Source organism: Acomys russatus, chromosome 15, assembly GCF_903995435.1.
Source record: "Acomys russatus chromosome 15, mAcoRus1.1, whole genome shotgun sequence".
Taxonomy (NCBI): domain Eukaryota; kingdom Metazoa; phylum Chordata; class Mammalia; order Rodentia; family Muridae; genus Acomys; species Acomys russatus.
This window is the reverse complement of record NC_067151.1, coordinates 11,005,397-11,032,246: the sequence shown is the minus strand read 5'-3', so window position 1 is coordinate 11,032,246 and position 26,850 is coordinate 11,005,397. Positions and strand designations below refer to the sequence as shown.

The window sequence follows — 26,850 nt, the reverse complement described above, 5'->3', positions numbered from 1 at the left end:
TATATATATATATATATATATATATATATATATATTATATATATATATTACATATATTATATGGATATATTATTAAAGTATATGAAAAGCTCAATTCAAGAGCAAGGAAACATATAACCCTTACAAATGGGCAGTCACTGAACATTTTACAAACAAGTCATAGAGGTGACTACCAGGTATCTGAGAAGTTGCTGGACACTGTTCATCATCGAGATGCAAATTAAAGCCACAGTGAGCTCTCACCTCACACCTGTTGGCTTTGTGAGAAAGAGGAAGATGCTGAGCAAAACAAGCTGGTTACAAAAGCACAGCATGGGTACTATGTGAGTCTATGCTTATGGAACAGCTAAAGAGGTCAACTTCCTAAGTGAAAGGTAGAAAGGCAGCTGCCAAGGGTGGCAGGGAAGGGGAAGACAGAAGTAGCATCTTGGGAGTGTAGAGTTCCATTTCACAAAATGAAGACCATCTGAGGTACACATAAAGTGACACGCTTAACACCGACGAATTGCCCACTTCAGAAATCATTATGGTGTGCATGAGGGGGTCTCTGCATCTGTTTCTTGTGTCTCTTCTTTTACTTCTGTTTGTTTTGTCCTATTACAATGTGTTTGTGTTTGTAATATATATATTATCTAATTATCCCTTAGATGCCTGCTTGTTATCTAGTGAGAGACAGGAAGGGCGGATCTAGATGGAAGCAGAGAAGAGTGGAACTGGGAAGAGGGAGAAGAAACTCTAATCAGGATATATTAAATGAAAAAGGATGTTTTTAATCAAACACATGGCCATTATTTAATGTTACATTACGTACAGTATTAGCTGTACAAGTATTATTTCCAAACACCAAAAATGTAGGTCAACTATATGTCTGCCCAAGCTTCTAATTATGTTCTAATAAATATGTGGGGGGTTCCATCCTAACTTACAATTTTGAAGTCATCGTGACTAACAAGTATTGTGAGATAAGAAAGGGATAGACAATCATTAAAAAAATGTCTCAAGACATGTTGAATTTATCATTTTTTCTCTAAGAAGACAGAGTTAGCTATGCATTTGTAGGGACACGATTTCATGGCAGATGAAATCAAAGCGAGAATGATTGGATACATCTTGGTGTGACAGTCCCAGTTGGTTCCTGGGTGAATTTCATTCTATTTTGCCTGACATCAAGATTTCAGTGTACATGGCTCATTAGTGCTTTGTAGGCACTTCTCTAATGGCAATTTATTACACTTGCAGGTGACAGAAGCTGTCCTTTGAAGAATTGCTTTCTGACCTCCTCTTTCAACCCACACCACCTGCTGAATGAGATGGCCTGTGCTTTTTTTTTTCTCAGTCCCCGTACAGACACTGGGAGTTTTTGTGTGCAGAAGGGCAGGGCTGAAAAAGCATTGGCAGGAAGGTGTTTGCAGCAAGCAGCCTGCCTGTCGAAGGGCATGGACCAACAATTTCTCAATTAGTAGAAGATAGACAAGAAGATGAAGTATTCGATGGCTGCAAAGCTTCAGCAGCAGCTGAGGAAGATTTGAGGAGCATCTGGTTGGAATCTTTCTTTCTTTCTTTCTTTCTTTCTTTCTTTTTTTTTTTTTTTTTTTTTTTTTATTAATTTATTCTTGTTACATCTCAATGTTTATCCCATCCCTTGTATCCTCCCATTCCTCCCCCCCCCCATTTTCCCATTATTCCCCTCCCCTATGACTGTTCCTGAGGGGGATTATGTCCCCCTATATATTCTCATAGGGTATCAAGTCTCTTCTTGGCTACTTGCTGTCCTTCCTCTGAGTGCCACCAGGTCTCCCCCTCCAGGGGACATGGTCAAATGTGAGGCACCAGAGTACGTGAGAAAGTCGTATCACACTCTCCACTCAACTGTGGAGAATATTCTGACCATTGGCTAGATCTGGGAAGGGGTTTAAAGTTTACCTCCTGTATTGTCCTTGGCTGGTGCCTTAGTTTGGGCGGGACCCCTGGGCCCAAATCTGCCTATCATATTGTTCTACTTGTAGATTTCTAGGACCCTCTGGATCCTTTTATTTTGCTGTTCTCCCATGTGTCTCTCATTTAGAGTCCCAATAGGATGCCTTCCCCTCTGTCCCAGTTTCCTGGTAAGTGAAGGCTTTCGTGGGACATGCCCCTTGGGCTAGTATGCAGTCTTTCTTTCTTTCTTTAAGGTAAGCATTCCCTTTTACAACAGCATCCATAGAGTGGGGAATCGGCTTACCTTACCTCCTCCTAACAAGAAAGAAGGTTGATTTACTGTTCCTCTGAGGCAGGTATGCTAAGATTGTAAAATTGGGGATGTCATGAGGCATGGCTACTGAAGCCTCCGCCCGCCCCCGCCCCAGAGTTCGCATTTGTCAGCTATATGGAGCATGTTTCTTAAGACCCTATATAATTTGTCAGTATTTAAAAAAAAAAAAAAAAAAAAAAGCTGAGAAAGGAGAAACCAATTCATGATGATTAGGGATTGTTTGATCTTTCATGAAATTTCTGATTGAGCAAGGGATATTTTTAGTTTTGGATTTCTCTTAATTTTTGAAACTGGTTCTTTTAGACCTAACTCGTTCTCTTGCTTTGCTAATTTAATAATGTCTGCCATTTTAGGCAATGAAGGCAAATTGTTTTCTCTGTTTCCAGCCTCATGAATGTGATCAAAGTACCTGAAACCAAGGAGCTGAATTGCTGCTTCAATATGGAAGACTGTAACACATGGATCAAACCAATTACCAGTCATTCTCCTATGCGTTTGTATGTAGTAAGTCATGATGTTTTAATTTTTTTGTTTTGTTTTTGTTTTCCAAGACAGTGTTTCTTTTTCTGTGTAGTCTTGGTTGTCCTGGACTCCCTTTGTAGACCACGCTGGCCTTGAACTCAGAGATCCAATTGCCTCTGCCTCCTGAGTGCTGGGATTAAAGGTGTGAGCCACCAAGGCTGCCTTAGTAGGCTTAGTATGTGTTGACATATATGCCTTCTCCTGTGGGGGATGAGTATACACATATATGCATATGTATGTATATATTTGGAGACCAGAACTTAACCTCAGGTGTAGTCCCTCAGGACTCCTCCACCATGTTTTTCTGAGACAGGCTCTCTCCTGAGACCTGGGGCTTGTGGATTAAGCCGGCCGGGTTGGCTAGCCACCTGTCTCAGCCTCTTCAGTGCTGAGTGTGAATCACCAGGTTGTGCTGTTCCGCTTGAGTGCTGAGGCTTGAACCCCTGCACTCCTGCTGGCTCTCTGAGCACTCTGCCCATTGCGTTACCTCTGCAGCCCCTAAGTTGTCTGAGTGTGCTGCAGAAGGGAAGCTGAATTCAAATCAGGTTCATTTGGTTCATGGAAAAATATTAATGCTTAGGCCATTTCCCGTAATGATGTAACGGCATTGTATTTAGATTATTATCCAAAAATGAATACCTTGAAGCCAACCTAACGTTATGGGACATACACTAATCATATTTAGTCTGTCACATCCAAAGTGCCTTCACTGTTCACCTATAATAAATATGCTTTCAAACTAATAAACTTGAAAGGAAAATGTTCAGATTCAGGATTTCCAAGGGATTTATGGTCACGCCTCCCACACACCTAAGCTGTCCTTCACTACAGCCAGGCAAATCAGGTAATTTACATATTCTTCCGTCTTTGCCCCACCTTTGTTGAGTCCTATTGGTGAGTTTCAGCTGTGACTTACTTCAAATTTGGCTTTGTATGGACTATTATTTATGTAAGGCTCTCTTTGATACAAAGAAACGGACTTTTTTTTTTTTTTTTTTTTTTTTTGAAGCTTTGCATTCTAGAAGGGAATGGAATTAGTTGTGGACCCCCACAGAGTTTAAACTAGTCCAGAAGCAAAGAAAGGCTTAGCACTTCCCAGGGGACTTTAGGAGACAGTTAATCTACCCTGCTATCTTTAGGTATAGGACACAGGACCGTTAAAACAATTCAGACCAAAACTGTACTAAAACAACTTAGAGTTTTAAGAAATGGAGTTAGAAGGGCCAGGGCTTATCACCTATGTGCACACTGCACATGTCAGAACTCATGGTTCAGGAGACACTGTTGCTATTGGCCTGTAACCTCTTGCCTTCTCATCCCCTTAGGACCTTGCTTTTTCTGGGCCATTTGACTATCCATTAACACTACCCTGAAGAGGAGACATTAAAGAAGAGGAGGGGAGACCAAGCAATTACCTTCATTACTTTTCTTTTCTTTTTTGCTTTTAAAATAAAGATAACCAAAAGGTTCAGCATACCATAGAAGAATAAAAAGTGGATTTATAAATATTGGTGTGATTCAGCAGTAGAACCAGAAGGTAGCTGATAACATGGCTATCTGGATCATAACTGTCACTAGGCTCAGTGTCTCTGTTGTCTGGACTTCTTTAGGTCTCCAGGGTCTGTTGTATGCAGAACTGCGTCTGGGAAAGAAAATAAAAATAAATCACTCTTTTATAGTTGGGGGGGTGGTTTACATAAATGTTTCTTTAGTGCAATCAGCTCTAAAATGATTTTTTCAGGATATATACCAAAACATAACTAGTTGTACGTTTATAATTTTAAAATTTGTTCACAAGTTGAACTCAGATAAAAATGATACATGCATGTAATCTGAATAAATTACTTAAATAAAACATAAAAAAGAATGAATGTATAACAAAGATAAGTCTAGGGTAAATAAATAGAAGATTCTGCAGGAATTCCAACTTGAAATCAAGTGGTTCAGTCACTGAGTTCTAAAACAGCCCATCTTTATTTCCTTTTCAAAGAAACCTTCTTTCAGTCCCTCCAGAAATGCCGGGTTGTTTCTCCAGTGTCAGAAAAAGCTGAAAGAAAAGAAAGGAACATTGGTTTAAAACTAAGAGGGCAGGTGGTTAATTCAAAAGGGAATCCAAAACGTATTTTGACAAAGATCCTTTTAGGGTTCCTATGAGTTAGGAAATCAGGTAGTACCACTTTAAATATTTGACAAGGAGCAAGTCACTGGAGTGCCACTTTTTCTAAGTTTAGGAATAAAAGAAAAAGTTTGTCCCCCTGCAGATTGCTGCACGTTTTGCTGGGCTAAACCGCAGATGATGGCTTCCGAGCCTGGGCTGTCCTTGTTGGAGGGCATGACGCGCCATAGATTTTTATTTTCATGAAACACACTCCCAGAGGCTCGTGGCCTTCCAGACAGCAGCTGGCGCCAGGCAGAGGCATAGCCTCGGGCCGGAGAAACTACTGGCTACCACTCTGCTTCTCTCTTGGCTGAGCATCCCTGGCAGCGCTGGCCAGTATCACAGCCTAAGCTACCCTATTCAAGCAGACGCTGTTCCCTTCTGGAAGGACGCTGGGGGATAGCAGCTGGAGGATGCTCTTCGGATTTTAGGCACCGGGAGATGGTTTAAAGGGAAGGGAGACTAGGTTTGGAGAAAAGCCAGCGCCTCTTATAACTCCTGGTGCCTAAAATGAGTGAGATGGTGGCCAAATACAGCGAAGGGAGATTATCTCATTTTGAATATCCAGGACTTCTGGATGCGCCAGCGATGTGTACAGCAACTGTCGATTTGGCAGCAAACTGGACTAGGTCAATTGTAGTTCCTTTCCTACTTCAAGCTTACCTCCCTCAGAGCGGTACTCCGACTGTCTTCACAGCTTTCAGGTGGGAGGGAGCTGAGCGAGAGGGAATCAAAAGTCAGCTTGCTTTTGCTCTCTGCTGGTGGCAGATGCGCAGCTGGTTGTTCTTAAGCAGATTGGTGTTAGAGGGGGAAAAGCCGGCACTGTTTAGCATCTGCTGGCTTGGGGCGGAGGACGCTCAAAGGGTTTGGAGGTTGGGAGTAGAGTTGTGTGGATTATTGGTGGAAGAAGATGATGTGGGGTGCTAGATGCTTTCCCAGCCACCGCCCGGCACCCCTTGGAGAAGAGAGGATGAGGAGGGCGTGGGGGCGGGGGCCTCCTTGCAGCGCAAGGAGTGCGCTTTGGCCAAGGGGGTTGTCTCTTTAAGCGCTCCAGAGGGGCTGGGGCCAGAGGGCGGCAAGCGCGTTGCCATGGCACCGGGGCTGCGGGGGCTGCAGGACCGCTAAGCTCGCTGGTCTCCAGTCATCTCCTGCACTGCAAGGCTGTGCAGCTCTTGGGCTACCGCGCCCCGAGGTTGGTCTGGCCGGCCACTGCTAGCCTGCACGCTGTTGCGGGTGTCACTTGCTGGGTTCGAGCTGCTGCGGTGCCCTCCGCAGCCAGACGCACGTCGCGGTCCTCGAGAGCGAGCCCGGCACTTGCAACTTCTGCCTGGCGAGCCTAACTTCTGCGCGGGGTTCGGACTTGAAGATCCCGAGAGGTGCACCACGTGCAGTTGGGGCGGTGGCTCACCCTCACGGAGATGACCTCCCCACCGTGGGTCTGGTGCTTCTGCATCTGGGCCGCCGCCAACTGGCCGCCAGGAAGCGCCCTACACCTCCAGCCCGGCATGTAAGTGGTGCCCGCCAGCTCCGGAACGCGCTCACAGAGCAGCTTTGGTCTGTGCGCCCCCGCCCTACCCAGGCGAAACCATGGCAGGGGCAGAGACTAGGTCTCTCTGGGAAGCGATGGAGGCATGGGGTACTTACTACCCGGCAGTAGGCATGAGAAATTGGGGTTGACCAGTATGGGGCGGGAACGTTATCACACACTAGACCTCAGGAACCACCACCGCCCAGCAGAACTACTGCTACTGAAGGTCCAGTGCTTTCAACCTGATATTTTCTTAGCACCTACCAGACCTCCAACCCCACCCACCCACCCCCGCCCGAGTTTGAGTGTATGTGTGCTTGTGGGTATGTGTTTCACTTAATTTCTTTTTGGGGAGTAGCTGTCCACTTTATACAAAGCTTTTTGCATGAAATCTCGTGGAATAGGGAATATCTTGACTTTGTGCGGTGTGTGTAGAATCCAATGTGTTCCTACACATTTTCCTCCTTTTTGGGGAGGTATGAAGTCCAAAGAATGGATTGTTTCACAGGTTTGATGAGAGAGGCAAGGAGCCAGTAAAATGAGTTTCAGCAGCAGCCGAAGAGGGGCTCTCTGTGTGGTCTGACAATCAGGAGGAAGGGGCACTGGGAGAGTTCCTTCGGCATTAGAAATGGATAAAACTGGGAATTGTCTGTTCTGGGTTCCTTGTGAAACACTCACCAGGAGGAGTTTGCGAAAAGTCTAATAGCCTGATCTCCTTAACTGGCCGGAGAAGTTTTTGCCAGATCTTGCTTTAACATCGGGATCCTCTGCTTGGTACAGTCCGGTGGAGAACCCAGCTCAAATTTTGCTTTTCCTGATGTGCTCTTGGGCTATTATGAGCAGAGAGCAAAGCCTTTTCAAATTTTCTTCATTCTCCTTTCTTTGTGTTTCTAAAATATGAATATTATATAATAGAAAAAGGTTTAGAGAAATAACCCAAAGTTACTCATACCTTTTCACAGCTTCACTTTTTCCTGCAAGAAAAACATTGTTTGGGGTCCGCTTTACATCTCAATATTTGACCCTTTGTGCAATTCAGTTCGCCCCCTGGTCACTGCACAAGTGTTAGCTATGAACAGGGCCAGGGTGTCATTGTGTCTCATAACTTCTTGACTACATACTTGCTAACTGTGGATTTGTCTAAAATTCGCAGGGTTACTGTGAGTACGATTTCTCTGGGATTGCTAAGATTTGCGCTGTGTACTTTGAAGCGGTGAATTCAGACTCTGGTTTATCTCAAAAGCATCACTCTGTGCATGCGGGAAAGCCTTTATCGTACAAACTGCTTCAGAGCAAACTTGCTTTGGCTGTGTCATTGTCAACGTGAACCCTAGTTGCCTTGCTAGGTTGTCTCAGTCACCCCTAAACGATGACCAACCCCAGTGGGAAGACACTCCTGTCTTATATGACAGAGTGCACCTCTCCTTTCATGGTTGACTCTTGGGCCTGGAATGATGACATTGTATTAAAAAAAGAATTGTAGCTCATATATATAATTTATATATCAAGTGAGTTGAAGTCTGATACTAAAGCCCATCAACTTAATTGAGATGTGTTTACCAAGGAATTGCTGAAGTCACTCTGAGGATTTTAGTGGTTTCCGGTAAGGGAAATCCAGTCATATTTGTCGGCAGTCCTCTCTGGTGCCGGAGGTTGCTCATTGGGAACCACAGCAGCAGCAATTGCCAGGCTTCTTTGCAACTCTTGGCATGTGGAATACAGCTGTGCACAGCACTTGGCGACCGCACCTGTCTATTTGTAAACTGTGAGAGAATTCTTCCTGAGTTTGCTATTGACCTCTGAGGTCTCATCTAGGGGAAGCAGGCATCTGACGAGGTAATTAATGACAACTAATGAAAGTCCACCATCCTACTGACCCCCCACTTACAGGCCATCAATGCAGGAAAGACTCATATGTAGCTTAGAGGACCAAGTGACAAAGGAGGGGCAGCTAAGCAAAAGATTTAGATACATGTTACATTTACGATTGTATCCATTAGAAGGTAAATTCATTTAAAAAGTTACTAATGAGACAAAAGATGTGTGCGATGGATTTTCTAGTGATGATCGATCCATCTAGTGATTTTGTTTGATCACATTTTGGATGACTGATGTCAGGCTGATTCAAAACACTAGCACTCCACTGACATGCTCATTGTGAGAGCCGCTATCTGAAACCACAGCTAGAAGTTACCTCCCTTGGCCTGTTAACATAGAGCCCAGATAACTTCAAGCTACTTTGTACTTGCCAGTCCTGTGACATAAGCAGTGCTCTCACACCCGTTAATGAGGACCAGGCATGGCTGAGTTGAAATTTGCAAGCCCAGATCAGCACACAGACAGTTTGTTTGCAGAGCTGGGGTTCTTCCTTTCTTTTCTTTGTCTTTGTGTTTTTGATGAGGAGTCTTGTCCAGCCCTTGCTAGACTTGATCTCACCCAATGTAGCTGAAAGTGTCCTGTAACTCCTGATCCTCCTGCCTTCACCTCCCAAGTACCGAGGTTACAAGCGGAGTCTGTACCCCTGCACCTAGTTTCAGTTTAACTAGTCCAGAACATTCAGGCCTAGGCTGTATTGATGAAATTCATTTTAATTTCCCCCATCTCAGTGGGATTGAAGGTATTTTCAACCCAGGGGATGCTAAGGCACTTTGGGAACCTCTTCTGGTTTGCAACCACTCCAGGTTCTGTAGGCATTCAGTGCTCCTTTTGAGTGCTAGCTAATTGCACCACCATTCGCAGGGTGGTCCTGAACAGGAAAGGCTCATTTCCCTCTGCCTACTGAAGATGACTCCTGAGGAATTTCTGACTGCTCTGGGTGATGGCCTTATGGTTTCCTCCTGGTTTGATAGACTCTCTTATGCTATAGCTTGAGCTCTCAGTAATCCTCCTGCCTCAGCCTCATGAACGTTAGTCTTACAAGTGTGGGCTGCTTGGTGATGACATTTTGATAAGGGGATATTAATGAACCTACTAATGTTAATGGTGCTCTGTACATGTTTTTCACAGGATTAAATAGAAGTAAATAAACTCTACCCAAATCTTTGAAGCACCAAAGGCAATGCCCAGCTGTCATCAGTTGTCTTAGAATTTAGCCTCTGTAATGTGTTCTTGTGAACACTTGCATAATTGATGAAATGAAAATAATGAACCTGGAGGAGCTGGTGAGACTCCACCTGGCAGGACTGAATTAAGACAGAGTCCGAGTTCTTGGAACGTGGGGTGTTTGTTTGTCAAGCCCCCGGGTGGGGAGACTTTAAGAAGGCAAGGTCAGTGTTTGGCCCAGCACACTTCTGAACTGCATGGGACGTCTCACATACATCCTAGAACATGGGCATCTCACACAGGCCGTTCTGACATAGACTTCAAAATATGGCATGTATCTTTGCTGTGCAGCGAGAAAAGCCTGTATAAATAGTAAAGGAAGAGATGTTTGCTTGTCTCGTAGTGTCTTAGCTTTCAATCCTGGGCTCTGATGAGTCAGAACAGCACAGCCAATAGTGTGGTGGGACAAGGTTGCCCGCTTCAGTGTAGATAAGAAGGGAGAGGATGCTGGGGAGGGGGAGGGAGGATGAGCTATACCTTTCTGGGGTGTGCCCTGATGACCTACTTCCTGTAACTAGATCACTACCTGCCATTAAGGCCATTCAATTGAGATTTTCATTAGGGATTTACCTTTGGACTAGGTCATTGCCCTCAGGAGCCAGTCAGTCACTTCTATAAATACTCACCTCTGAGCGCTGCAGTTATGACAAGCCTTCTGAGAGGACCCTTCATGTACAGACCACAGTACTATCTTTCCCTGCCACCAAACTTCTGCACCTGATGGGGAAACCTGGGGCTACAGTGGGAGGGGTAGGGGCATCGAGGACGTTATAACCTGACTGGTTTCCTGGCTGAGGAGTGGTGGCGCCATCACCTCTGATCCCTCTCTTGTGTCCAGAGTCTTTGTTTCTGATTACCGTGCTCCCTGGTGGTCCTTCTACCATTTTTCATCTCCGTTCAAACTATACCCCTCTGATCTTTCTAGTAGATGTCTAGATATTTACTTATATTTAGCAACAGATGTGCTTTCTGCCGTCCCACCAGCTGGACCCAAGCATTTGCCTTACAGCTTGAGCAATCCACGTTTATTGATAGATAATGTTGGTATTACATCCATGGTTCCTGGCTTCTGTTGCCATGTCTCACATGCTTCGTTCTCTGCTGTCTCTCGTGGGGAGGGTTTCTCACTCCTGTTAAGGCGTGAAGCATCCTGGATATTTCAGAGGCTGCTGACATGTTCTCTCTGTCTGTGTCCCCCTTCTCCCCTTCTTTTCTTTATTTGTGGCTCTTTCATTTTACAAATGTGGCTCTTTCCATTTACAAATATTTACAAATATTTTTCTAGTTTCTGTTTGTTTGTCATGTGTCTTGACCTTTCTTGATCCTGCTCCTTTGCTCCACCTTTAATGTAATTTTTTTTTTTTGCTTACAGAGATCTGCCTGCCTCTGCCTCCCTGAGTGCTGGGATTATAGGCTGTGCCACTGTGCCCAGCTAAAGCCAGCTCATTATTGTTTCTTCTGTATCCTTCTTCTCTGCCCCTCCCTCCTTTCCTCCATCACATCCTCCCTCCTTCCCTCCTTCCCTCCTTCCCTTTCTTCTTTCTTTCTTTGTGTATATACATGTGTGCTCAGGAGTATATAGCCCAGAGGATAAGTTTGAGTATCTGCTTCTGTCACTTGTCACTTTAAATTTTTTTTTTTTAAAGAAATTAAGAATCACAGCCAGCCATGGTGGCTCACACCTGTAATCCCAGCACTTAGGGAGGCAGAAGCAAGTGGATCTCTGTGAGTTCCAGGCCTGCCTGGTTTACAATGCAAGTCCAGGACAGCCAAGGCTACACAGAGAAACACACATATGTCACTTTATTCTAACGAACTTACAAATAATAACCACTGCATGACTAGATTAACATTGCCACTCCCATACACATTTGCCCTCTCAATCTCTGTACCTCTCAGTGGATGTCCATACAATTACAGCTCCGAAGCTGTGGGCCTTCATTTAGGGTTCACACTGTCACCTCACTTGCATCTTTACGCACTTATTCAGCACAAAGAAAAGTGTACAATAGTTAGAACTTGACACATGTGTCCTTCCTGTGCATCCTGTTTTTCCTCGTCACCTAAAAGCTGTCTTTGTATACTGTACCCACAATTTTTTTTTACAGATATACGTGTATATACAGTTATAGGCCAGGATCTGCATATACATGAGGACAGTCATTTTTTTTTTCTGAGATTAGGTGACCTCACTTTATGTCACACTCTCTAAAGCCATCGTTTTTTTCTTTTAGGTTTAGCGCTTTCATTTTTCCCTTACAGCTGAATCATACTCCATTTTGAACATGTTCGAGATTTTAAAAACCTAACCATTTGTTGATGAGATCCAGGCTGTCTCTGTTTCCTTGCTGTAGTAAATATAGAAACAATAAACATGAATATGTAAATATCTCTATGGTAAAGTCCAGAGTTCTCTGGGTACATACCCAGGAGTGGAACACCTTGGTCATATAGAAGTTCTGTTTTTAACTTCTTAAGGAAACCCATATTAATTTGCAAATGAATGTTACGCTGGATAGTTTTAAAATTATTTATTTATTTATTCACTTTACAATCTGATTTTTAAAAGTTGGGTTAATTTGTTTGTTTATGTCCAATTTCTTGAGTTCTTTATATATTTTGGATAGTAGCCATCTGTTGGATATAAGGTTGCTGAAGATGTTTTCTCATTCTGTTGGCTGCCATTTTGTCCCATTGACAGTGTCCTTTGCCTTGCAGAAGCTTTTCAGTTTCATGATGTCCCATTTATTAATTGTTGACCTTAGAGCCTGAGCTGATTGTGTTCTGGTTTAAGAAGATATCTCCTGGGCCAAGCTGATCTCCACTTTCTCTTCTATTAGATTTATTGTGTCTGGTTTTATGTTGATGCTTTTGATTCACTTGATCTCGAGTTTTGTATGGTAATAAATATGGATCTATTTATATTCTTCTTCTACATGCAGACCTCCAGTTAGGCCAGCACCATTTGTTGAAGAAGCTTTTCCCCCAACAGTATAGTTTTGGTTTGTTTGTAAAAAATCAAGCGTCCCTTAGGTATGTGAGTTTATTTCTGGATCTTTGATTCAATTCCATTGATCAACCTGTCTGTTTTTATGCCAGTACCATGTGGTTTTTATTACCATTGCTCTGTAGTACAGCTTGAGATCAGGGATGGTGATACCTCCAGAAGTTCTTTTATTGCACAAGATTGTTTTAGCTATTCTGATTTTTATGTTTTTCCATGTGAAAGTTGAGAATTGTTCTTTTAAGGTCTGTAAAGAATTGTGTTGATATTTTGATGGCAATTGCATTGAATCTGTGATTGCTGTTGGTAAGATGGCCATTTTTACTATGCTAATCCTATCGATCCATGAGCATGGGAGATCAGGAGTGCTGGCTACTTTTATGTCAACTTGACATAACCTAAAGTCATTTGAGAGGAAAGAACCTTAATTAAGAAAATGCCTCCATTAGATCAGGCTGCAGGAAAGCCTGTAGTGCTTTGGGAGGGCCCAGCCCATTGTGAGTGATGCCATCCCTGAGCTGGTGGTCCTGGGTTCTATAAGAAAGAAGACTGAGCAAGCCATGATGAGCAAGCCACTAAGCAGCACACCCCCCCAATGGCTTGGCATCAGTTCCTGCCCCAGGATTCTGCCCCGTTCAAGACTTCCTGTCTTGAAGTCTTTTGATGATGGACTATGTTTTAGAACTGTAAGCCAAATAAACCCTTTCCTCAACAAGCTATTTTGGTCATGTTGTTTCATCACAGCAATAGTAGCCCTAACTAAGGAGGATGTATTGATTTTCATTCTTCATAGCAGTGAATAAGGTGCCTCTGGGACCTCAAAGTAGGTTTAGTTTGCTTTTTCTTTATGTCCACGGGTGTTGAACAGTTTTAAAAGTAGTTGTTGGTCACTTATGCCCCCCTCCAGCACTTCCTTATTCTTCTTCAACATTGTGCATTCAGGTTTTAGGCAATCTGTTGATTGGCAATTTTATTTCCTTGGTGTCAGCTCTCTTCTGAACTGTAGCTGATAATGACTTGCTTCCATTCTGTGGGCTGTCTGTGCTCTTATGATGGTCTCCTTTACTGCACAGAAGGATTTTAATTTCATGTGGTCCCATCTGTTGATACTTGGGGACTAATTCTGTTGCACTGAAGTTCTGTTGAGAAAGTTCTTGCCTACTCCAGAGCCTTCAGGAATAGCCCCTATGTTTTCATCTAGAAGTTTTAACATTTCAGGTTTCAAATTAAGACATTTTATCCATTTTGATTGACTTTCTTGTACAAGGTGAAAAATAATAACTCAATTTCATTCTTCTGCAGGCAGAAATCCAGCTCTGTGCACATCATTTGTAGAATAGGCTATCTAATGTACGTTTTAGCCTCTTTTGTAAAAAATTATATGGGCATAGCTTTATCCATTTATTTCTACGTCTTCTATTCAGTCTCCGTTGGCTTACCTTTCTGGATTTTTGTTTGTTTTTGTTATTTGAGACAAGGTCTCTCACCAAAACTGGAACTCATATGTGGACTGGTCAGCAACCCCAGGGACCCTCCTGTTTCTGTCTCCCCATCCCTGGAATTATCAGGCATGCACAGCTTTTATATGATACTGGGGTATTGAACTCAGGTCCTCATGTTTGCACAGAAAGCACGTTGCCACTGAGCTACCTATCTGAAACTTCAGTTCTTAAAATTTACCAATTAACCGGTTGCAGTCTGGTCCTCTCTGCTGTTGTTCTTTTCTAGAAGCCATCTTCACTGAGGCTACCCCAACCCCACTTTCTGTACCATGTGGCATTGCTAATGCTTTCCGTTTCTGCTTTTCTATAGCTCCTCTCTTGCTTTTTTTTTGTCTCTGTATTCCCATTGTCCTTTGCAGATTCCCTCTGCCCCTGGCCATGCCCTTTCTCCTCCCTTTCTTCCTACCAGCTCCATCACGCAGTCTACTCTGATGTGGCCTCGATCTCCACAGCTTGCTGCCAGCTCTTCAGAACCATAGACGTGCACTTTGAGCCAAGTACTTATCATCTCCATGGTGTCCAGCTCAGAATGCCACAGGCCATCTCTCCTTATTCCTGCCTCCTACGCTTTTTTTTTTTTTTTTTGGACACTTTGCCTATCTTCTCTTTTATTATACCTGAGAACTTTAAAAAAAAAAAAAAAACTGCTTTTCTTCTAATTTATTTTCTCACTTCTGAGCTTAAGGTAACATGATTACAACAAGCCTTTTTATAGCAACATCTAACATTTCTGTCAGTGGCCAAATCCTAAATAAATGCCAGCATTGAAATACCCTTTGTGCAGTTCTTAGTCCTGTTTTTACATGTATCCCATCTTGTTCTTTGTGTTCACACAGCGTTATGGTTAACTCATGGCCTTTTTCATGTACTTTAAATTTTTGTCATATACAATATATTATATATATATATAAATATATATATAATTTAATTTTAAAGTTACATTCACTTAGATACATACTGTGAAACTTGACTGTCACTGTGTGATATATCACACCTGTATACAGCGTGTGATGTTTAAGTTCAGGTAAGCCTGTCTGTGGCTTTAGCCATTTACCTCAGTGTGTATGTGTTACATGTGAGTGTGCAAATGTACCTGCCAAACGACAGCCTTGAGCATCATTCCTCAGGTGTTGCCCATCATCTTCAACTTTTCTAAAGACAGTGTTCCCTAATAGCCTGAAGTTTGCCCAGTATGTTAGGCTGGGTACTCAATGAGTCTCCAGGCTCCACCTACATTCATTTGCCTATCACTAATATTACAAGCACGTACCATGATGCCTGGCTTTGCCCCCTCCTTTTTGTAGGTTCTGGCAAGGCAAGAACTTGATTTATTGAGTTGTCTCCACAGACTCATCACTTTTCATATTGAAAATATTTAAAATCATTTCTTCTAGCTTGGAATACATACAATATACATAGATGACATTGTTACAATCTACACTTGCCGTGATTCTCTGGCCCCGGAATCCTGGATAGGGGTGGCAAAGGAATTTTAGAAAGGATAGACACACGGGCACACATACTGTGAGGTGGGATTAGGTGGGATTTTCTAAGCACAGCCACCACAACCTGGAACCCCAGCATGTTTATTAGGTACAGTGCAGAGGGACGATTAGCTGGTCGGGGTAGGAAGTCCCTGTAGGCAGTGATCTCAGGCAGTAAACATTATGGAGGAGGACGTGGCAGTTGTTGGTCCTTGCACACACTAGTCAATTGTTCATAAACACACATACTAGGGCTTCTCAAGGAAGGCTTTGATCTTTCTCAAACCTGAACCTCTTGGGAAATGGCTTTGTCAATTTACCATGGGCCAATTGGTCTTGGCTTCCTCAAGAGTCTATGCTTATGTCAACACACATTCAAGCAGGACTTCACTCAATCAGGGTCTCTGCCTATATACACTTACTCTATGACTCAATAAAACAGAATGTATTGCACCTTCTGTTTGTACTTAGAACTTATTTGTCAATGATACACCACCCTTCTTCCCTATTCCCCCTTTCATCTCTGTTCATCACGAGAGCATGGTAAATCTTTCTGAAAGCAACACTTTTAATGTCACATATGAGTGAGGACCAAGTAGTATCTGTCTTTCTGTGCTTGGATTATTTCATTTAACACAATGATCTGCAGTCCCAGCCACACTGTTGCAAATGAAAGGTTTCAGTCTCCTTTTCAGTGGCTGAATTAGGGATAAATGTGCATATATCATACCTATTCACCTACAGATGCATATGTGTTCTCCCACTATTCATCTTTATATATACATATATATGTGATGTGTGTGTGTGATATTTCAAAAGTGATTTTAAAATGAGTTTATTTCAAAAGCGAGTCTCTAGTAACCATTTCCTTTCATTAAACAAGTGGTTATCCAGTTATCATAAAGTTTTAAAATATTTACCATGTGCCAGGAACAAATTATGTGCTTTGTGTATTTTAACTCACTCAGTCCTCACAAAAATCCATATCAGAAGGTGACACTGAAGTGCTTATGTTATGATAAGGAAGCAAATGTATGGAGAGCTCACATTTACCTGAAGAAACTGCACATCAGGACATGACGTTCCAGAGAAAGTTCATAGAGTTAATTCAGAAAGAGCTAGGAATCAGATCTATGCTGGTCTGAACTCGGTGTGCCTAATTATTGCATTGTACATGGAGACTTTTATTCTGGCACTGTTCAATTTCATAAACATTTACTAAACACTTGCCTCTTCTCTCCAGTCCCCTTCTCTTAGTGAGGAGTTATGAAATGTCATAAGCTAGCAGGTTAGTCGGCCACAGCTGTTAGCAATGAAGAAAAGACTGATTCCTCAGTCAAGCCAGTCTCCCGCTTGTCATCCCTTCCGTGCAGACAGCATGAGCTTAGTGCCTGCATCACTAACCTCCTCCTTCATGTCCACGGGGCTCTTGATCTCCAAAAGATGCACTGCACTGCACACAGTCAGAGCTGAGAAGCTGAGCACTGAGGGTGTTGTAAGGAGCCTGCTCACAACCCCTTCCAACCCTCACTAAGTGGGGAAATAGTCTTTGTTCTAATGCTCAGGAGAACTCCGTTCCCCCTCCCCCCTCAGCAGGAGATGCTCTGTCCTCCTCCAGAGGCTGTTTATTGTAGAAACATCCTTCTGGAAGGTGAACAAGCTGTCAATGGCATTAATTAATCTTTGTTCTTATTATTGTAGTTCCAGGCATGGATTCCAGGGCACCAGCATTGTGTAGGTGAGGCAGGTGTTCTCCCACTGAGCTCCCCCATCTACACCACGATGCTGTCTAAAATTTTTAAGAGAAGTACTAGAGACCTGGAAAAGCTGTCTCTCCTCACTCTTAACATTTTTCTTCATATTTTAGCAGCACAGGCTAAAGTGTAAGCCCAGTTTTATTCTTCTCTACTGCATCCAACCCTTTGGTTTTGAGCACGTTCTCACTGGAACTAGATGAGCATCCATTTGCTGAGCCCATCCCATAGCCCCTGTCCAGACACTAGTGCTTGATCGTTTTCTTGTTTTGTTTCTGTTTTCACTTTGATACTGAAATCAGATCACTCATTTGGTTCCTTTATATGTGGTTGGTTTTTCATCCTTGTAACTTTGTTCAACAAACATTTGTTCAGAGACACATAAGATTCTAGAGGAATGTAAAACAATAAACCGAAAACTACCCACATATGGTTCTAGCCCATCTGGGAGAAGGGAAGAGAGCAAGGCTTCCAAGTAGCTTGGCAGGAGCTGGTCATCCTTCACCAGGCTCCTTGGGTGGGTAAAGGTGTGCTGGATGTAAGGGGCTGATGACAATGGTTGTGGCAAATGGATGAGATGAAGAAATGAAGGCAACACCTTCCCTTAGAGAAACTGAGATAATTCATTTTTTGACTGGCACATCTGGAGACAGTAAACTGCACAGAGCTAAACAAGAGTCTAGGGTAGCTCAGATGGAACAGTCAAGGAAGGCTTAGCACACTGCTATGGAACTAGAAACCAGTGGGTGTTCATGCTAACAAGTTGTTCATCTGGGTATGCTCTGTACCTCAGCTTCTTATTCCCATGGCCAAGAGGACTTGGACTCAAACTAGAAGCACAGTTACATTCATATCCTGAGTGAAGAATGCATTAGAAATAGATCCAGGCCCAGAGTGTCCCACTTGGGGCTTCTGTCAGCAGTCTAGGGACAAGTAGGTGATGTTAAAAACAGGAGATATAGCTGGACATAAAAGGACTGGCCGGGTGTGGTGGTGTGCACCTGTAATTTTAGCACTCCGGGAGGCAGAGGCAGATCTCTGTGTGTTTGAGGCCAGCCTGGTCTACAGAGTGAGTCCAGAACAGCCAAGGCTACACAGAGAAAGTCGTCTTGAAACAAAAAACAACAAAACAAAACAAAACAAAACAAAACAAAACAAAAGGACAGACTGGAAGGACTACTATCAAGAGGGCTAAATGGGAGTGTGAGCTGAAGGAAAAGGGTTTTAAGGAAATGGGAACATTGGGAACACGAGGAGGAGCCTTCCAGGAGGAGTTCTAGAGTCAGTATGTGGGCCTGTGTGCCCTGGGGTCCCAGCTGTGGGATCCTAGAGAAGACCAGAGGAGAGGAGTCACAAGTGTGCTCTGCACCGGGGCCACAGTATGATGCTAATGTGGAGAGACAGGTGAGGAGAAAGCATCAGCAAGAAAGGACACCGGGGCGTTCTGATATACAGAGACAGGGCTGAAGGAAAAGGCCCTAAGGAGGAAGCTGATCTATTGAGGTGCTGAAGGCGGCCTCAGAAAAGTTGTATAGAGTAGGAACCTGGCAAATGGACAGGGCCACCCATGGAGAGTGACAGCCTCAACCGCCTACAAAGGTCCAGTGGACACGCACTGGTCTACTAGAGAACATCACTCCCACAGGCATCATTTTTGGTCATGGTGATTAGAAATGGAGACCTCTGCAGAAGACTCTCTGTACATCTTGCATGAGCAGATATTCGTTTTGTATCTTCCATTATTCTCTGTTCATTGGTACTCTGGTTAGAGGTTTCAGTGGATCACTTCTTTACATGTTTCTCAGCCACTAGAGATTCCTTGTTGAGAATTCTCTGTGTAGCTCTGGACTCCATTTTTAATTTGGATTATTTGGTTTAGTCATGTTTAATTTCGTGTTCTTTATATATTTTAGGTACTGGCTCTCTGTCCAGTTTAGGTTTGATGAAGATCTTTTCCCATTCTGTAGAATGCTATTTTGTCCCAATGACAGTTTCTTTAGTCATCAGGGATATGGCTCTAATTCCATCTTACACCTACTAGAATGGCTAAGATTAAAAACTCAAGTGATAGCACATACTGGTAAGGATGTAGATCAAGGAGAACACTGCTCCATTGCTGGTTGGAGTGCAAGTTTGTACAAACTGGTGGTTTCTCAGAAAATTGGGAATAGTTCTACCTCAAGACCCAGCTATACCACCTAGCTAGGCTGCCTTGTCAGGCCTCAGCGGTAGGGGTTGTGCTTAGTTCTGTTGTGACTTGAGTTGAACTTTTGTGGGTAGATTTGTGTTCCCCTCCTTACACTAGGAGTCCTGTCCAGTTAGAGGGTGTCCTTTTCAGTGACTTGAGATGCCAGAGTGGGTTGGTACCCATGGGTAAGGGGACTTCCCTTTCTCTGAGAAGAAGAGGAGGTATAGGGTTGGAACAGAGGACAGGACTGAGACGAGATGAGGGAGGGTACTGGAATCAGGCTGTAAAGTGATTAAATAAATCAATAGATAACTTATAGAAATGAAATTAAAAAGTTTCAGCAGAGAGATTGTCCTTCCATACTTCTCCAGCAGAACTTGCCAGGTCACAACTATCAAGCTGTTCTTGCATCTGCAGGATTATAAAGGAAGGTGAGATAGTGTCTAGGAGACGTATCAGTAAGTATTATTACAGGATACTTACATAGCATGAAGGAGTTAGGGGGTAGCATTGCTGATATTAGAAGGAAGAATCCAAATTCAGTAGAAGAAGTCTTCGAAATCATCATGGTGGCATTGGAAGGGGCCATGGGCTAGGTCAGGTGGACATTCACTGAAGTGAATGGGAAGCAGACGCAGGGTGAGGTGCTGGTGGCTGGGCATGGGGAAGTGCCTTATGAAGCAGGGAGCGGAGTCTCTAACTGTGTTCCTAGGCATATGCAGTTCTACTCCTGCCAGCACGTTCCAAGGTTCCCAAGTGCATTTCGTGATGTAATGCCCTGCAACCTTTGCTCCAGATAAACTCCATGGCCTCCTCCATCTCTTCCAGGATGAGTGCTAATGTCCAGCACAAAAGTTATCCATAAATAACAGAAATGTGCAGCACTCTGAGGTAGGGAGCTACGGCGCATCTGTCTGCCTCAGCAATGGAAATTGATGTCTGTATTTGATACAGATGTCTAGAGAGTTCTAGTTTGCTAAAGAAGAAGAAGAAGAAGAAGAAGAAGAAGAAGAAGAAGAAGAAGAAGAAGAAGAAGAAGAAGAAGAAGAAGAAGAAGAAGAAGAAGAAGAAACTCCAAACTCAGTTTGATAGCCATGTGGAAATGGTGAGGACATGTTTGGGATTTTGAAGGAAGTTTCTAGGCAACACCGTGAAGTCAGTTCCCTGTGTATAAATTATGTTGCTTATCAACTTATGATCTGGAAAACGTTTTCTGTCACTCTGCAGTGGATAGTTTTCAGTAGTGTTTAATGTTCCTTCTCGTTAGTATGCTTAATTAGGAATTCACAGGAATTCTGAGCTTTAGTGCAGTCTGCTCTTGAGGGGAGAGGCAGTCCCAAGAGACTTCAGCTCTCAGATTTTGAATTATTGAGGAAGCTGCCTCCATGATTTAGTGTAGTAGAAGCTGATCAGTAAAATCAGCCAATTTGAACAACTTCAAGCCCCACATGCTCTGTCATACTGTGAAGGGCATCGTACATGTGAGAGTCTCATGTACAACTCAGTTCATGCAGTTAATAAAACTATACTGTGCACTTGCACATGCTAATGGGGTGGGTGTTACATGTTCTCACACATATATACACAGTGTGACTAGGTGAGATGTTGGTTGTGGTAACTAACTAGACTGTAGTGATCAGTTCACAGTAAACATTCATTTCAAGTCATCACACAATACACCATAGAAATGTATGGTTTTATTTGTCAACGTACCTCAGTATGAGCCAGAAAGAGGTAAATGATAATAAAATAATAGTCAAATTTGATTATGTATTTATGGAGTTCAAACAAAATTTTGATTACCCTAGCTTTCAAAGTCGGGAAGATAAGAAAACAATTCTCAGCATGAATAAACTGGGAATGTATCTTGACATCAAAAATTTATTTTCCAATGCATTTCACAGCTTACGCTGAGAAGCACTCCTTATCTTCTGAACTTTTGAACTCTCTATGTATTGCGATGAGGAAAAAAAAAAAAAAAAAAAACCCACCGAGCATAGGCTTCCTTTAAATGTGCCAGAATACTAAATGTAAAAGAAAACAAGTAGGCACTCAAGACTCAATGCACAGTAGCCAATTATGTGATGGCAGAGTAGCTGTGGGATATTATACATCACTGGGATGAATTTTGAGATAGGAACCACAGTAGGCTCCAGCCGTAACATCATACAGATGTAATCTCTGCATTTCTTATGAAACAAAATTTGCTTGAATTCAACTGACAGTTAAGAAGTGTGAGCAAGGAAACAACTCTGTCAGCATTCCCTGACTTTCATAAATCTATTTACAGGAGAGGCCCCATTAACATTTTAATTGTTTCACTGCTAAACTTGCTCTAGCTGCCACTTTTAAAGGGCTCGGGTTCATTAAAATTTAAGGGACCAGAGAGTTTATGCTCTATTCTAATGACCCAGAGGTAGTTGCAAAGGCTCTACGTAGTTTTTTCTTTGCTTCATTGAACACCTGAGGGATTCTCTCTCGTAGCTAGACACACTCAAAAGTGGGGTGAAGTATTGCTTCATTTCAGTCTCACTGGAATGCTTGCTGTGTGTCTCTCCTTTCTCTCAGCTGAATACCAAGGTCTCTTAAAGTACATTTACTCCATGGCCCATACTCTTCACCTCCCCTCCTCTCCCCTCCCCTCCTCTCGCCTTCCCTTCCCTCCTCTCTCCTGGTCTTCCCCTGCCCCCTTCAGGTGCACATTTGCATATGCACACAGAGACAGTAGTTTAATCTTGAGGACTGTTCTTCAGTTGCAGTCTTCCTTGGTTGTTGACAGAGGCTCTCTAGTTGATGTGGGACTTCCTGACTAAGCTAGGCAGACTGGCCACTGGCCTATTTTCTCTGCCCCTTCAGCATTGGGATTACACACATATGCTGTCATGACCTCCTTCTTCTGTGTGCCTGGGAATTAAACTCAGGAACTCATACTTTATAAGTCACTCCAACCCATCCCCCACAGGATTTCTATAGCCAGAGTCTACTTTCATTGAGAGTTAAGTGTGAACACAAGCTTGTAGGAATTAAAGCCTGTTGGTGTATTTTTTTTTTAAACAGTGTCTTTCTCTTAGTTTATTTCTTAACCCAGCTATCATAAATAATTGAGACTCTTGTATTTGTTTAAAGCAAAGCTTTACAACACAATCTTGAGCAGTTTAAGTCTATACTTAACACTCTAAACTACTTTCTTTATCTTCCTCCCAGCAAACATCCCAGCAATACTTGCACTTTGTGGCCTTCCTCAGCTCCAGCTCCTTCCTCCTAGTCTTTCTTGGACCTCTTCCCATGGCTGAATCCCCTACTTCCTCCTCTAACTCTTCCTCCCCTGGCTGGCAAGAAGTCCAGTCCTATTCTCTCTCCTGCTCGGTGATTGGCTGAAAGCTGACTTATTGGCATACCAGCGAACAGTTAGGGAACAGTGTTTACACAACATTGAGATATTAATCAGAATTTAAACTATACAATAACCTTATGCCTACAAAAGCCAGTGATAGATAGATAAAGATATGTTCATCTTACGTTTCTCTGCCTTTATGTCTCCTTTCACTCAAAATGTCAACCCTAAGTTTAAATAAACTCTGACCGACATTTACGAGCACCGTTGTCCTGACTGCTGTGTGGCCATGACATAGCCTGTGGGCTCAGCCTCTCATTTCTCTTTTAAAACTTCAGTGTATGTTCCAGGACACTGTTTTGATACTAGTTATGCGTTTTAAGGACTAACTAGTCTTAAAACACTTTACTAAGGTGACTTATTAAGTGCAATTATTTAGTGTCAATCACTTAAATGCCACATACTGTGTGCAATACTTTGACTCCAGTTTATGCAAAACCTTTATGACAAGAATCTATCATATCTTCTTTAAAGAACATTTCTCATTGTTAATAATGAAACTGCATCGAAGGAGAAAAGTATTTGATTTTTCCATGGGGATATTGAAAGGGAAGAAAGTGATGATTAACACCAAATGGATCCTCACTCACCCAAGTAAACTACATTAGAAGGCAGTATGACATCATAGCATTTTGGCGTAAATTACTATCTGTCTGCTGAGGTTTGGTTACAACACTAAGGTTAGCAATATTAAAAAATAAAGGTGATACAGAAACAGTAATAACTGAGCATGGGGAGTTACTTATTACTCTTTACGAATTATGTGTTTTCTATGCAAATATGAACCTACAGAATTAAGGTGAGAGTTTGCATGGCTCTTTCCAGAATAAATTCAGCCACCTCTCTATTTTCCATTTTCATGAGTATAGCTACCACACAAGTAGAATCATCTAGTGGTTACCTCTCTCTGACTGGTTATTCTTGTAGCCTTATGCTTAGGGGCTCAGCCATCCCCTAGCATGTGGCAAGACTGCCTTCCTTTTTATCCAGGCTAGATAATATTTTATAGAATAAAACTTTTCTATTTGCTGTATTGTCTCTATCAACTGCGGATGAACATCTGGGCTCCTTACACCTCTTGGTTGTTATGGGTGGTGCTGCTGTGAATGTGGGCATGCAAACATTTCTTCCGTATCCTGCTTTCATTTTGCTTTCAGCTCTCCTGAATGCATGACCAGAAGCAGGATTGATGGATCTCACAGTAGCCCTACTGTTAATCTTTGACGAAACCAGAACTGTTTCTCATTGCTCCTATCTCGTGTCACACTCTCAGAAAAGCACAAGACCCTTTCCATCTCTCTAAGTTCTTACATTGGTCATCTGGACAGTTAAATAATAAAAATAATATATTTAATATATGTTAAATATATACATAACATCATACACATACATATGATATGTACTGTGATGTCTTGAAATATGTAGTCAGGTCTTGTTTAGGCACCCATAGTTTTGAAGAATCATGGGTGTAGCTTGCTTGTCCTTTCTGGGAGACACAATCTCTCAGCAGACATCCTGGTCCCTGGTTCTTACTATCTTTCTGTGCTCTCTTCCTCAGTGTTCCCTGAGACTTCAGTGCAGGAACTGTGATGTAGCTCTAACAGGGCCAGGCGTACCACTGTCAGCTGATCTCTGCAGTTTGGCCCTGAAGTTTGGCTGTGAGTCTCAGTATCTGCTTCAATCCCCTGATGGGTGGAGTCTTTCAGAGGACCTCTGTGGTAGGCTCCCATCCTGTTCCTTCTCTTCAACTGCTTCTGGTGTCTATTCTATTTGTCCTTCAGGATGAGTATTAAGCATTCTCTCTAAGGTCCTCTTTGTGTTTTTTTTTGTTTTGTTTTGTTTTTTTCTTTGTTTGTTTTTTTAGCTTCTTTCAATTTGTGTGTTAAAGTGCATTTATCCTGTATTATGTGGCTAATATCTGCATATAAGTGAGTATATACCATGTGTGTCTTTCTGGGTCTGGGTTACCTCATTCAGGAAGATCATTTCTAGTTCAATCCATTTGTCTGCAAATTTCAAGGTTTTCTTGCTTTTAATAGCTGAGAAGTATTCCATTGTATAAATACACCAGTTTCTTTGTCCATTCTTGGTTGGGGGCATCTAGGTTGTTCCCATATTCTGTCTGGCTATTATGACTAAAGCTGCAATGAACATAGTTGAGTAAATGTCCTTCTTATATGGTGGAGCATCTTTCAGGTATATACCCAGGAGTGGTATAGCTGAGTCTCGAGGTAGAGGGCTTATATTAAAAATATCTAAAGAATTCAAGAAACTAAACACCACCCAACCAAATGATCCAATTAAAAATTAGGTACAGAAATAAACGGAGAATTCTCAACAAAAATTATCAAATAGCTGAGAAATTATCAACGTCCCTAGTCATCAGGGAAATGCAAATCAAAATGGCTTTGAGATTCCATCTTACATCTATCCGAATGGCTAAAATCAAAAACTCAAGTGATAGCATATGCTGGCAAGGATGTGGAAGAGGAACAGTCCTTGCTGGTAGGAGTGCAAACTTGTACAACCACCTTGGAAATCATTCTGGTTTTCTCAGAAAATTGGGAATAGATCTTGCGAATCTTGTGTTTAAAATGCATGGCATCTTCAATAATAGGAACTTACCTTCAACCTCTGGGAGGCCACCAAGAGAAACAGCAATAGCCTATATTGTTTTGGGAGTCTCTTGAGCTTGCCTAACCAACAACTCAAAGAGAAATTTCTCATGCATGACCTGGTACTTGCCTCCTTGTTAGCCTGTGGCCATTGAGGGACACTTTTATCACCCCAAGTGGCATAAATTTATTAAAGCTATTATACATATAATATATATAATCAGATAATATATACATGGGTTATCTAATTGAATATAGTATCTTCTAGATCCATCTCTTTCCTGCAAGCATCACAATTTCATTTTTCCTTGCAACTGAATAATATTCTATTGTGTACATAACCACAATTTTAGTATCCATTCAGTTTCTGAATAACATTGGATTATTTCCATTCCTTAGCCTGTGAGTAAGTGGGCTATGTATCAAAATTGTTTCTCTTAAATGTAGGCAGCAGCCTGATTTACTTGATAGTATATAATCAAATTAAAAGTAGTTTCAGCATCCTTTACCTCTAACAGTGGAATTCTAAAAGGTATAAACACTATTAGCTACTTTCTTTGCGATTGTTTTTATTGCCACAAACTTAGTAGGTAGCAAGACCTAGTGTGAATCTAATTATAGATTTTTTATTATATTTGTAATGAAAATTCTTAAGTTTACTCAATAAATACTTGTGGTCATATTATGTACCATAATATGTTTTTGAGATCCAAAAAAACAGTTGAACTTTGGACAGTTTGCCTTCTGCCAGTGTTAGATAAATTTACCCTAACTTTGTCAATATAATATTTAAAGAACATTCTTCTTTTCAAAGAGTAACTTGATATTTTTAAAAACTTGATATTTTTATAAACTTCCCTTATTTGTGGACATTTGTTTATGAAATGTGAAGTTGCTTTAAGCAACTGTCTACTTTTGTTTAAGTCTGAATATTTGTTGCTATAAATACAATAGGGATTCAGCTCCCTGTGCTCTTTAAAAAAGGCTTAATCATAATACTAATGCTTTTATACAACATCCTAATATTTTATAACCTATTCTGTCAAAAAGTAATTGGATTTTTATCATTTAGTAAAGTCCCCATCATGATCAGAAAGTAGAGATTCACAGATTCACTAGGAGTCAGTGCTGTTGGATTCTATTGGGTCCATAGCTTCTAGTTAGAAGCAGAGTTTGCTGTTGTCTATGTAATCTCATGTCAGACATCTAAGCACAGACTTTCAATATTATTTTATCTATTTCTTTGGAACATCATTATATTTGTAGTGTGCCTTTCATTATTGACTAGCCAATGTCCAGAGATAACAGTAGAAATCCCCTAGTTGCGTGTTTTTACAGTTTAGAAAAA

At 42.0% G+C, this 26,850-nt stretch overlaps 1 protein-coding gene across 1 annotated transcript in view; it reads left to right on the top strand.

The window, feature by feature from the left end:
- The first annotated feature begins 5,485 nt into the window (after nucleotides 1-5,485).
- Nucleotides 5,486-26,850, top strand: part of LOC127199148 (EGF-like and EMI domain-containing protein 1) — a 572,097-nt gene continuing 550,732 nt past the window's right edge. Inside the window, exon 1 of the mRNA XM_051157028.1 lies at nucleotides 5,486-6,438. Coding sequence (XP_051012985.1) covers nucleotides 6,350-6,438 — 89 coding nt within the window. The 5' untranslated portion in view covers nucleotides 5,486-6,349. The remainder of the gene's footprint in view (nucleotides 6,439-26,850) is intronic.